Here is a 13,528-nt window from a genome sequence, read left to right as displayed (position 1 = left end):
CAGTATTTACCAATTGGTAATTAAATATTTAATTTGTTTTCCCTAAACAGTGTAAAATTTAGGATTTTTTTTCACGAACATTAATTGTCTTGCACAACGAGTCTGTGTGCAAAATGTCAGCTCGATTGTATCACGGGAAGTGGGTTAAAAAACGACTGAAAGGTTTGCACGGTCGTAAGCAAGCAAGCAAGCACGCAAGCACGCAAGCACGCAAGCAAGCAAGCGAACTTAAGATAAAGGATTTAAAAAGAAACCCAAAGACAGCGTGTGCCGATATTTAACTATCATTAAAGGTGCATTGGAAATGTTTTATACTGCTACTGATGGAGACTCCTGCTGTTATGGAGGGACTCATGCTGCCAGCTATGGCTGCAGAGTTTGGTCGTACATGTTATGTATATCGTTTATTGTTAAATTTGAATCACAGTTCCTATGATCACTATTATATTGCTTTTATAGCTTTATTTTGGTGGTTTCAAAAACGTTTGGTTTAGCCACATTTGTTGAAGTACAGAGTTCGCCTGATAACTTTAATCTAAATTGTCTTATGGTTGTTATTGTTTGACTTGTATCCCACTGGGATTTTCGCACACAGCGTTGAAATACGGTGTTTTTTCTGGAAGACTTTGCTGTTTTTTCATGGATTTTGTTATTTGTTCATTTTGTTTGTTTGTCGCGGTTGCACCCGAGTCAAGAGCTGCATGGCTGACAGGGCTATACCTAATACATTAAGCTGAAAAAACTGGAAAAAAAAACTATGGCTTTGAGATACCGGAACAGCATTTCTAAGACGTGTGCTGACCCGGTCAAAACAGGAAGTTTGGTCGATTTGCCAGTACTGAGCCTTCACTCTTAATCTTTGAAAGTGCTTGATTAGGTTACAAATGGCTGAACCCAATAATGACCCAATCCCTTGTTGCTTATCGTAAAACACTGATGGAAGGCCATCACTAACAGATACTTTTCCAATAATTTCCACGGGATGTGAGCCAGTTCTTAGAGTTCTATGCAGGTCTGTGAAATATGAATATAACTAGAAGAAAACCGTGAAACTTCAACAACATTCGTGACATTGATGTGGATTGCGTTGGCAAGTGTAGTGGAAATACAAAACACGTTAAACGCACTGGAATTTTCTTGCAGGTTTAATGATGGCTGTGATTTTGTACAACAAATTCAAAATACACCAAATCTCAAAAGGCCCAACTGCATCAACAAAATATGTTGATTTATGACAGCAGGAGTTTACAACATTATTCATGGAAAACATGGAAATAAACAAAGCTTCTGGTATTTGTGTATTAAATATTTTTTTACATATTGTTGCTCTATTATCTCGACTGGTATATAAAAGTGCACTGCAGATTCAAAACAAATCTTTGTTTTATACTCACAGCCAAGTCCACACCGATTTTAAGTGACACAAAATACATTTTCAAATAACTTAATTTTTGTATAAGTGCTGTTTACGTAGTAGAAAGACGTTGTTGAGAAACTATAGGACACATACAAAATATATGCAACTGTAAGCAAATATATTAAGGCTGCAGTGTGTATGTTTTTAAGTAAACACAAATTATAATTTCACTGAGGTTTAATTACAGTTAATACATTACTGGAAATACAATGCACAAAAGCAATCATTACATGACTCCAAAAGTGGCTTTTAAGAGAAGACAATTCCACAATTTAAAATGTTACGAAAATATACAAATACTCCCTAACCTCGGTGAGCATACTGGCAGTCTATAATGTTGACTATAGCCTGGTTCTTATCCTCGGTGAGTGAACTGGATGGATTCTCGAATTAGTCTTGGCTAGATCTCGAAAGATGATGAGGTTCATCAATGATGGCGTCATCCTGCACTATTTAAGACCGGAAGCAGGTAGATGGCTTCACTATTGTGGCAAATCGCCTGAAGATGCTGGATGTAATTACCAGCGAAACGTCGTACAACTCAAATTCTAAATGTTGTGGATTCACTCTTCAAATGCACCAGTGGGCTGAAGAAGTAACTAATTGGTATTTTGTTAACGTGACACATTTTATACTGATTGGCCGTGTCGGGTGGTGGATGGTTGCGATATTTATAATAACACGATCTAACCCAAAAACCTTTATTATGAATAATACTGGTCGCGAAAGCCTATGTGTTAAACTGAAAATACAAATACATTTTGACTTAAATAAGCCAAGTCATTCCTCCCACCTATTGGAAACCAAATTACAGTATGATTATTACTCTTTGGTTCTATTGTCTCCAACGTCATATTTTGAAATCAGAAATTAACTCTTAACATTGCTTGCAGCATATCGGTGATTATGTATTGGTCTGTTGACCAGGCCATGTGAACCCATGCCTTTTTATCAGGCTGTCATTCTAATTGATGCTCCGTAACATCCAGGACTGGCCTCAAGGCTATTGAAATATTAGAAACGTAGGGTGGCTGCTTTATTAAAAGATCTGAATCCTGTGATTTTCGCGGTCGCAGACAACAATGTCTCCCGCGTGCAGTGCCAGGCCCTCCAGCCCCTTCATCTGCCCATCCTCGCTGCCCCAGCTCCCGAACGCATGTAGGAAAGTCCCGTCGGGCCGGAACACCTGCACGCGATTATTGCCGCTGTCCGCAACCACGATGTTCCCAGAGCGATCCACTGCCACGCCGCGTGGATACCGCATCTGCCCGGGCCCAGAGCCCGAGCCCGAGCTATCGCCCAGCTTGCTGATGTAGCGGCCGTATCGGTCAAATATCTGCACGCGGTGGTTCCCACAGTCACTCACGGCCACACGGCCCTGGGGCGTGACGGCGAGGTAGTGCGGGTGGTCAAGGACGGCCTTCGCCTACTGCCTGGGCCACCGAAGCCTCGCACGAACACACCGTCCGGCGAGAACACCTGCGGACCGTATGTTGGGAGAAAGTCTTTGGAGAACAGTGGTAGGACGTTTAGGCAGGTGGTAGTTGTGGTAAACCACTCTAATGACAGTGAGAAGTTTGCGATTTCCAATCCCATTAAAAAGGGTCAACTTGGCGATCAGCATCCAAGCATGGTCAATAATATGGGAAATCAAAAGTACTATATTAATATGGAATATCAAGCATTGCCTTCGGGTCATAAACAGACACGCGTGCCACACAACGGTAATTTTAATAGAGTAATTTTGCATTTTTTGGAGTAATGTCATGAGATAAAGAATCTGCCTTTCAAATGTTCAGTTAGCAGACTATATTATATCAGACACAAACTATAAAAGGTATCTATTTCGATTTAAAGCTTTCGTGACTGCAGGGATTCATCTTCTTGGTTCTTTCGGTAAAGTCACGTAGAAGGGAAGTAATAAAATAATAAAAATAAAACATAATAAAATAAAATAATTCTCACGACGTTTCGGCTACAACGCAAGCAGCCGTCTTCAGGTGAAGAATGAGACACTACCAAACTAGGAACTTATATATAAGCTGCGTTGAAGGTGGAAGAGCGCCTTAATAAGCTCCTAGTTTGGTAGTGTCTCATTCTTCACCTGAAGACGGCTGCTTGCGTTGTAGCCGAAACGTCGTGAGAATTATTTTATTTTATTATGTTTTATTTGTATTATTTTATTACTTCCCTTCTACGTGACTTTACCGAAAGAACCAAGAATATAAAAGGTATCGTTTTCTAAATGGAGTCACTTCAATGGACCTCTGTTACCTAAAACTAAATGGTGTTTTTTCACACCCTCTCTTTAATATTAATTGGTGTGCCACATGACAGGTATCAATTGTGTACGAACATTTTTTTTTTGTATAGCTGGGATAGCATTAGCCTTTTAAGCCGCCAATCTACCACAACAAACGTTTTTATTTCCCAAGCATTATCCACACAATCTCTTCAATTCTAAACTTCTCTGGTTCCAAAACGAAAATTTTTTCGAGTTCAAGATCTGACACTGACCTGCACACGATGATTGTCCTTGTCACAGACATACACGAGGCCCGAAGAGTCACTCGCCACACCCCACGGGTAGCTGAGCTGCCCACGTCCTGCACCCTCCCTGCCGAATGCCCGCAGGAATCGGCCTGTGCGGTCGAAGATCTGCACACGGTGGTTGTAGCGGTCAGCTACGAGGATGAGGCCCAGTTGAGCGTTGACTGTTACGCCCGAGAGGCAGTCAAATTGGCCATCACCCGAGCCGTGCGAGCCGATGGCCCGGATGAACCTTCCACTCCAGTCGAACACCTGCCAGGAGCCAGACAAGGAGCAGACCGTAGAATGCAATAGGCGGCTGGATAGCCATATGGTGGGACTCCTCGGCTGAACAAAGTGAGCACCCATCAGCATTCATGATAATAACAACACTAATCGTTAATTAGTGGACAATTTTTTCAAAGGGGTTCTGCATGACGATGTTTGGATATTCTTTATTTGTGTGAATAAATCAGAGTATTGACAGAACACCGATATAAAGGGAACAACAATGTTTAGCTAAATCTGCTTTCCACATCCTATATGTTTGGTATTAGAGTAATATGATTTGAGCAAGTATGTATGGTATTAATTGGCATATTTGACCACCATTCTTTACGCGCTGTGAAATGCAAAAAGACCGCTCGCTGGCTTCTTTGCAATGATTTATACCAGCACACATTTCCTGAGTGGGGCCCTCTCGAGAGATATTTGAGTAGTGCTGAAGTGTTACCTTAACCTCTTTTTTGTTGGAGGATTTGTTAACACTGAACACTTGCTTCTGCTATGTGTGACCATGGAAACATAACAATATGACCTTGGAGTTGTAGTGTGCTCACATGCACGTGAACTTGAGCCATAACCTTCACACCTGTATTATTCACGAGCCGGTAATTAAAATTTGGACACCTTCGGTCTGCCACTCTCAATAGTTAATGTGGCTCTACACAAACATCAGACAACCTTTAGATTTTCTATGATTCTTGAGTGAAATGTAAGCACCTGTTGTTCACACTGGCTTAGCAACAGAATTTATTTTTCATGACTAACTTGTCGCTGGTATCTTGTTCACAGCAATAAGTAATTGCACAAGATAAGTGGCTTTATATTTATATATCTTTTGTTACGTGCAATATCGCTAACATTAATGTTTGTTGAACCTTACATTGTCTGGCACTTAAGTTTTAAGCAAATCTAATCTCAGATTGTCTGGTGACGCCGTCACTATTACGTCCAATTTAAATGGACTGCAGAAAATGTTAAAATAACTTAATAAGGCAAGGCTGCAAAGTTGGTCTTGGAATAATTACGAGCAAAAAGAAAGCTCATGCACAACAAGTTTGCTATACAATTGGAGAAATCTGTCCGATAGACAAAACTGGAAAATACAGCATCGTGTATACCTAAGACACCTATTAAAGGCAGACCGAAATCAACACGATGCAATAAAGAGGCGAACGAGAGCAAGTTTTGTTTTGAAAAGCTGATATTGGTAATGAAAAGTAGCATACCTATGCGAATTAAGTGTCACGTTTTTTTAAATCAGTTCATACAAACTGCTATCAAATGTATTTAATTAATCATACAGGAGAGCCACACTGAGTCGTGAAACTCTTTTTCAAGAGGGTCCTGCTATTTTGGGTCTTTACTTTAACATGTTTTCAGCCAATTAATGATGAGTGTTTGCATAAATATGTGTATAAAGTGGGAGGAAACTGGAGCACCCGGAGAAAACCTATGCATGCGAGAAGGGATGATGATGCCCGATTGTCAAGAATAATAATGGGGTTGCAGCACAAGGAATGAAGTACAGGCAAGAGGACATGTACCAAGGAAATGGAGTGATTAAATCAGATTGTGTGCAGGTGTGAGGTGGATTATTGCATCACAGGATTGTGAGATGCAAGTTGGCTTGGGGAGGCCTTCATCAAGTAGTGGATTGACTATGGCTGCTGATGATGGTAAAATATATGAGCAATAATGAAGTAAGGATGCTTGTTGGCTCATTCAGTGTTATGATGCCTCTTTGAGGTTACTGAAAATGTAAAAAAACTTGTTATATGACGGACAAGTATTTCTTTGGGCTTTTAGTGTCTTTAATCCATATTATTTACATTGTTAACTGCATAATCTTGATGATTGACTATTACACTCTTTGGCTTGATGCAAAAAAAAAAGATTAACCGATGAGAAGCAAAGTGTTATTGTGTCTTAAATGTTTTACTTATTGTAGTTTGTACACGACTGTACCTTTGCAGCGACATTAAATGGCCTATTTCATTTCATTTCAAGAGCCCATTCAATTTACCTCACTCGTGTTACAGCCTGGCTGACAATTGAAGAGATAATTCCAAACTAAATGTTTTCACTTGAGATCCGTGAACTCTCATGTGCAAAAGACAAATATCCCCCATATATCCTTAACAGACTGTTGGGACAAGTGCTGTTAGCGAACACCTATGAAGCCAAGCACAGCACACGAGGGAGTGGGTGGCCAGCACCACGCCTGGTTACCTTTACCCCCTAGTCGCGTTGTTTTCACACCACACCACGTACTCATTTGATGCTGAGTCGACCTAGGGGAGGCCCTTGACCGGCACACATAAACACCAATGGTGTTGCCCATGAGCGGGAATCGGACTCGTGTAGCTGGGTTCGAGTGCAGTACGCTAACCGGTGCACCACTGCACTGCCCGCTCTCAAGGACAGAGCAGGTGGCACCTACAATGCGATTATCGTCCACTTAGAGGCCCTTCAAAGTGCTACCGTAGCTTTTTCAAAGTTTCACATATTTGAAGTAATTTCACTAGTGGAACGACAAACATTACACTTTGGTCACTTGCATCCTAAAGGTTCTTGTAGAATTCTTTTTTGAAAAAAATACACTTCAATGCCATCAGCACTGTATGAGAAACATGCACTTTTTCCACTTGGTATGTTAGATGAGTTTTGCTATATTTATTGTTTATTATGTTAGTTCTAATTAGGTGGATGTTAAATATGTATATTTAAAAAAAAATGTAAATCGTTGGCAGTATCCATTATATCACCTACAAGATCACACTAAGGTCCATGTCTTATTTTACCTTTATTGGTTTCAGAATTCTACATACAGGGTGTTTTAAAAAGATGGACCCAATTTAAAAAATGCCCTATGTGCCCTCCACCTGCAGACAACATCGAGACGATAGTTGAATTTGTCCCAAACGCCTCTCTTCTCACGTTTTCCTCAAATTGTCGGTACCAACGACGAATGCTCTTTGACATTGGCGGATCAATGCCAAAACGCCATTGAAACGCACGCTGCACCGCAATTACAGATTCAATCTTGCTGAACTGCAGAACGCAAAACGCCTTGTGTTGTGGGGTCACCATCTTGCGAATGACTGAGGCTGGGGGCTGTTTGTGCGCTGGGAGAGGCATCTAGCGGTAATCATTTGAAACTCTATGCCCCGCCCTTTCAAGTGGTAAGAGTTTCATTCATGGGTGGTTCGTGGTTGCAGAGATATAGCGATTTCAAATCGGGTCAATATTTTTTTTAAACACCCTGTATTATGGAGTCAACTGTTTTGAAAACTCAGCAAACAAATATACAAATACTTCATGCTCATAGTTTGTTTTAATATACATAATTAACAATGGCCATTGTATCTCCACTACACATTTTCATCAGATGTGTATAAACTTTATATATTCATCAGATGTCTGTATTATTTTGCAAGATTATCCCAAGAAGTGATGACAACTATAGACAGACCCTCAAGTATGTTTTTTTTACATAAAACCACATGGAGTTAACCAACTTTAAAGGTTACCAAAAATTCCATGATGTCCCTTAAACTCAAAATGTCAAGTCATCCAATGGATCAGTATTGCAACTGTATAGATGATGTGCTTTGATAATCGCTGACTATTACCATTCATGGTTCCTACTCGTTGGAATACATTCGCTCATTCGTGCATGCGTGCGTTCTTTGCACTAGACCGTGTGCCTCTGGCAGTTCGGACGATGCAGGGCAGCTGTAATCCGAGTGTGGAGCGTGCATTCACCTGCAGACGGTGGTTGCTGCTGTCGGCGACAATGAGATGCCCCTCAGGCGTAACGGCCAGGCCTCGGGGCCATGTGAAGCGGCCCTCCTCGGTCCCCTTGCAGCCGAACCGGAGACGCGGTCGTCCCTTCTGCTGGTAGTGCTGGAGGAGACGGCGTCCGCTCGGCCACAAAGAGCTGCCGTCCTCCTGGACACACGACACCTGCTGCCCATTTGCCCCGCATGTTAGTGCTGGCTGCTTGCTCTAATCGCCGTTCACTACCTGGTAGACATTTGCAACATTCAAAAAGCAATGGGGGGTTGTGTTCATTTTGGTAACTCTAAGTCAGTGGTGCACAATGTGAACTTATACTAAGGGGGGCTAGTTTATCCATAGCTGACCAGGATATCCAAAGTAGGATGGGCTGAGCCAAGTGTTGGAATTTCCACATTATGAAGTAGGAGCCCATCTCTCAATATAACAACCACGTTTACATTCTTACAAAGTGATGTTCATTTTCTTGACTATAAAAAGATGATGGGCGGAGGTGAATCCTGACAAGTATTTGAACGAGCAAATTTGTTCTGACACAGCACCACCCAGGCAGATAAAGGCTGTGTAAACTTAGCTGCGCGTTATGTTCCATACCCGTGTGCTGTCTTGTCTTTCCACGTCGACACCGTTGTGGTTATGAACGCCACGGCTGTCAGTCCTCTGGTTTAGTGGCCCCCTCCGTGTCGCCCTCACCGGAGGCAGGGAATTCAGCCTCCTCACCGCCGGATTCAGTGAATTCTGGGAGCCACTGGACACTACCAGCGTGGGCAAAAACGCATCAAGGTCGGACATTAAGGAGCCTGCGCTGCCACTGTGATGCCCATCGGCTTGACCCCCTACGGTCACGTGCCCAAAGCTGTCGATGTTGGACAGCAACTGCGTGACGTTCTGCAAGGAACACGTGATGGCCTGGGTCGGGACAGAGCAGCCCTGATGTTGTACAAGGGTCGACAATTCCCGCAGCTGCTTGTGCAGCTTGAAGAGCTCTTCCTCGGCCAGGGGAGCGCCGCTGGTCCCGTCCAGCTTGCCCTCGGCCACGTCGCAGTAGGACAGCATCGCGGCCAACTTGGATTCCAAGTTGCGCTTCTTCTGCTGCAGCGAATGCACCTCGGAGCTGACGAGCGCCTCCACGCTGTTGAGAAGGGCTTTCTCGCGGTCTCGCAGTCTCCCCAAGCACGTTTGCACGGCCGCCGCGACGTCCGACCTCGCCGTCTCGCCCTCCCGCCGCACGTCCGTGCAGCGCTCCTCCAGGGTCCCGACAGCGTCGCTCAGCACCTGGCCACTTCCCCGTAGCCGCAGGACGTCCTTGTGCATCTCCTGCCTGATCTGGTGCGAGTGGGACAGTCGGCACAACCCGCAGAGGTGCCAGTCGCAGTGGTAGCACAGCGACAGGCCAACACTGCCCTTCACCTCTCCGCAGCACTTGCACGCTCGGGACGCGGGGTCATCGGCCGTCCTCACATTGACCTCACGGTCGCCCCTTTCCACCAACGACGACGACCTTGCCGTCACAGGCTGCTGCTGCTGCTGATCCTGTTGCGGCCGCTGCATCAGTGGGACATCCAGGAATCCCGTGATGGTGCGGTTGGAGGGGAAGCCGTGGACACCAGCTCGAGGCAGGGTGTGGGTGGCACGGCACTCGGGGCAGCGCACACTGCGTCCCGTCGTGTCCACCAACCCCTGCAGGCATGGCTCTGCGCAGAATGTGTGCTGGCACGGCAGCAGCAGGGGCCGGCGGTAGCGCTCCAGGCACACGGCGCACGTCAGCAGCTGCTCGATGAGCTGGCTCATCGTGCCCACGAGCCAAGCACGTGTGGCTCGAGCCTGTGTGGTTCACACGTGGCAGCGAGATGCACACCTGAGTCATCCAGCGGTTTAGAGGGAGCGGATGGGGGATCACACAGAGAGCATTATTGTAATCATGATCATCAATTGCTGTGAGACTCGAAAACTCACTGGGCTGTGGGGTAGTCAGATGGCAGTCAGGATCAATTGGTTTCTGACCCATTTGTGTTGACTTTAAGGTGCTATCCCATCATATACATGGTTTTTTTTTATCTAGGTATTGCCAAGTATCAAATACAAAACACGGAGTTCAATTAACTGGCTCAATGTTCCGATATGGCTACCTCATAACAAATATGTATATAAACTATGTTAACCCGTGACTACACTACTGGTCACCACCGTTATTATAATCATCTGGCCTAATGCCACTATGGCAGAAAGTACAACAAACAAACGGAATTTAACGAATTCATATAATGCTTTAGGATTGATTCAGGGCAACACCTATCTGATGTCAATTCTGTGAAAGTACCGATTTATGAAAAGTCATGAGTATTTGTTCTACGGGCAACTGGACCCCACTATTATACACATGACTTTTTACATAATCATAAGCTTCACAACTTTATTTAAAACCATGTGAGACCAAATATATGTTATCCAATGAAGCCTTGGGAATTTTTTTTTGTAGTTTAGAAAAAATAATAATGTATTCTTCCTTGCAAATGCTAAACTAGTTTAACACTGGGAATCTAGCAGGTCCTTGAATAATGTTTGGGAAATGTCTACCATGTCCTTTATGTGCCATTCGGCAATTTTACGCAGCTGTATATGAGGATATCCATTATATATTTTTTTGTAAATAGATCACAGAAATAATGCTATTTGGAAACACAGTCTTGCAGTTGAAAAATACGTAGAGGAAATATATTGCCTTTTACACCATCATAAATCAGGTGCTTGCACATACTGTATATCATTTAAATGACAAACGATTCCTATAAACAAAAAACTAAGTGGTTAGCTGCATTAGTTTGCATGGCTGTGACCAGCATATAAATAGGGCATTTCCGTCATAGTATTAAGCCAGCCAATTGAGCAATGCAAACCAAACACGAATCATGCAATAGTGTGTCACAGTACTCGATATAACAAGAGCGTTTGTCGGCACATTGACAACTGGAGCACAGTAATAAAACCTGTCTTTAACCCCACGCTGCATTCATTAAGCATGCAGTGCAATTTCAAATGCAAATTCTTTGGTTCTTTCGGTAAAGTCACGTAGGTATGAAATATTATTTTATTTTATATATTATTCTCGAAAGAACCAAAGAGTATGGATCCCTACAGTCACGAAAACTTTAAATCTAGATTCAAATGCAAAGTTAATCTGAGGAGTATTAAATATTATTACAGTATTTTTTAGACAATACTAAACGTTTTAAATGCTCATGCAGTATAGATTAGTTATGCTATGGACAATCGGATGGCAAGCTATAAGCTTCCATACTATAGGTTTTTTTGGGATAGATCTCGATCTAACCCATAAAAAAACTATATTATGGATGATGCTGGTCGCAGAAGCCTACCTGTTAAGCTATAAGCATGTTGGCAAATTCGGTAACTGCAAAGGTGTTGCTCTTGAAACTGACATTCTGAGGTTCATGCAATACCAATGAATGGTTAAGAATACTCATACCTTCTCCTGTACACTATTAGTAAATGTACTCTATAAGTCAACTACCGTACTTAAATGGGTAGAACCAGGGAGCAACATTGCCCCCTACTGGCAGACTTCATCTGCCAGTGAAACGTGAAGCCTTCGTAATAGATATGTGCGGTACGAATGGCTCGAATACTAAATTGGCGATCCGAGCCAGTGTTCTCAGAAGATGTAATCCATACATTTTAACGCCAGATTGTCGAATAAAACAAACTGTATCACGCCATTGGGAATATAACTGGCTACTCTTCACGTATGCTTGCTTGCTTTTTCGTACCTCCGATTAACACGGTTGACTACGCACAGTGCCAAATAAGTTCAACATACATACATACACGGACATTTATTTAGCAGTTATTGAAAGGGTTAAGGCCTACGAAATGCACTACTCGTGAGAACCCTTGTTTGATCTTGGCTGGAGCCTGAGATTTGAATGTAGGGCCCATCAGTGTCGGCCAATTGCTTTAACACAAGCATATCGCTTCACCCTCCTTAGCCACCTCCAGCCTCGCTCCATTATTCATTGTTCTGTTACCGGGCAAGCTCAATGGGTGACGAGCACGTGAAACATGCACCTGAACGACTGTAGCCTTTCTCAAATGGCACGATATTTTCACTTTAAGTTTTCGACAATGGCTAAAATAGTTTTGCACAGTGTCTACCGGTCTGATGCAGGAAGACTCACAATGTGTGTCAGGAAACCTGTGCCTGCACCTTTGTGCGTATTCCCTTAAATGTATTATATTAAATCTTGACTCAAAGCTTTCGTGACTGCAGGAATTCATATTCTTTGGGTCTTTCGGTAAAGCCACGTAGATAGAACAAATAATAATAAAAAAATAACATATATATTATATTGTAAGCTGTATTTCATATACGTCACAGTCAAGTTAAATGCACAAGTAAAATGTAGTCGCTTTTATGGTTAGATAAAAGAGGAAAGTCTCAATTACGTGACTTTAATGAAGTTAATGCAATCATGAACATGCGTGTATTGTTCTCTGAATTAATGGTAGGCTATTCCAAAATATTAATTTCACACATGAAATACACTATCTATATATATAAAATCGCAAATCTGTCTGTCTGTCGGTCTGTCTGTCTGTGTGTCTGTGTGTGTGTCTGTTTGTCTGTGTGTCGCCGGACCATACGCAGTTTCATTGGACGAAATGTGAGGGATTTGCGAGACGCGATTGGTCCGTTTGGTTTTCCACGGCGGTTGCCCCTGGCAACGGGTAGCGACGCATTTGCTGCGGGGTGGACGCCATTTTGAATTGCCGTAAAAAATATGCGCACGCATTAACACGCGACTCTGAGGTAAATTCATCAAAGTTTCACGTCCTCTTCACTCCCCTCCCACCCCAATGTGTGCAATTACTATTATAGGGTCGGTAGATAATAAAATTATAGCGATTAGACAGTATTATTGTAGCGCGGGGGGGGGGGGGGAACGGCACCCGTACCCAGCCTCAGCCGGGTGGGCAATTTAGGCGAGGCCGGAGGCTCTGCACGCTACTAGGCCTCGACACCCACCACGCGACTCTGAGGTAAATTCATCAAAGTTTCACGTCCTCTTCACTCCCCCCCCCCCCCACCACAATGTGTACAATTACTATTATAGGGTCGGTAGATAATAAAATTATAGCGATTAGACAGTATTATTGTAGCGCGGGGGGGGGGGGGGGGGGTAACGGCCCCGGTACCCAGCCTCAGCCGGGTGGGCAATCTAGGCGAGGCCGGAGGCTCTGCACGGTACTAGGCCTCGACACCCCACCACACTATAGGCCGTACATATTACTGCACAGCGGCCGAGGAGATCGTGGCTGGGGGTGGGGGGGGGGCAGGGGTAGCAGCCCATCTGTGTATATATGTAAGGTTATTAAGAAATATATTTTTCACCCGGGCAACGCCGGGTACTTATGCTAGTCTATATATATAAAAGTAAAAAATTGTGTGTGGGTTTGTGTGTGTTCGCGCGCTTGGCTCTC

The 13,528-nt window shown here is 43.5% G+C and overlaps 1 protein-coding gene across 1 annotated transcript; it reads right to left on the bottom strand.

The window, feature by feature from the left end:
- Window positions 1-2,456: 2,456 nt before the first annotated feature.
- On the bottom strand, window positions 2,457-9,873 carry LOC133344955 (RING finger protein nhl-1-like). The gene is made up of 5 exons (XM_061555285.1): window positions 8,624-9,873; window positions 7,997-8,197; window positions 3,935-4,219; window positions 2,844-2,896; window positions 2,457-2,778 (listed from the first exon to the last, which is right to left on the bottom strand). Exons 1-5 carry the CDS (start codon window positions 9,818-9,820, stop codon window positions 2,457-2,459), a joined length of 2,058 nt encoding a protein of 685 aa, XP_061411269.1. The 5' UTR covers window positions 9,821-9,873.
- Between the last annotated feature and the right edge of the window lie 3,655 nt (window positions 9,874-13,528).

The sequence above is a fragment of the Lethenteron reissneri genome, chromosome 21, assembly GCF_015708825.2.
Source record: "Lethenteron reissneri isolate LAM-NWPU_2019-01 chromosome 21, ASM1570882v1, whole genome shotgun sequence".
Taxonomy (NCBI): Eukaryota; Metazoa; Chordata; class Hyperoartia; order Petromyzontiformes; family Petromyzontidae; genus Lethenteron; species Lethenteron reissneri.
This window is presented reverse-complemented; position numbering and strand designations above follow the sequence as displayed.

What these genes read in the sequence shown, in the direction of transcription:
- LOC133344955 (XM_061555285.1), bottom strand. Translation starts at nt 9,820, where the DNA reads ATGAGCCAGCTCATCGAGCAGCTGCTGACGTGCGCCGTGTGCCTGGAG. An exon ending in AGGACAATCATCGTGTGCAG is followed by an intron (nt 2,897 to 3,934) that starts GTCAGTGTCAGA and finishes TACGGTCCGCAG; the next exon opens with GTGTTCTCGCCGGACGGTGT. An exon ending in TTCGGTGGCCCAGGCAGTAG is followed by an intron (nt 2,779 to 2,843) that starts GCGAAGGCCGTC and finishes TGTGGCCGTGAG; the next exon opens with TGACTGTGGGAACCACCGCG.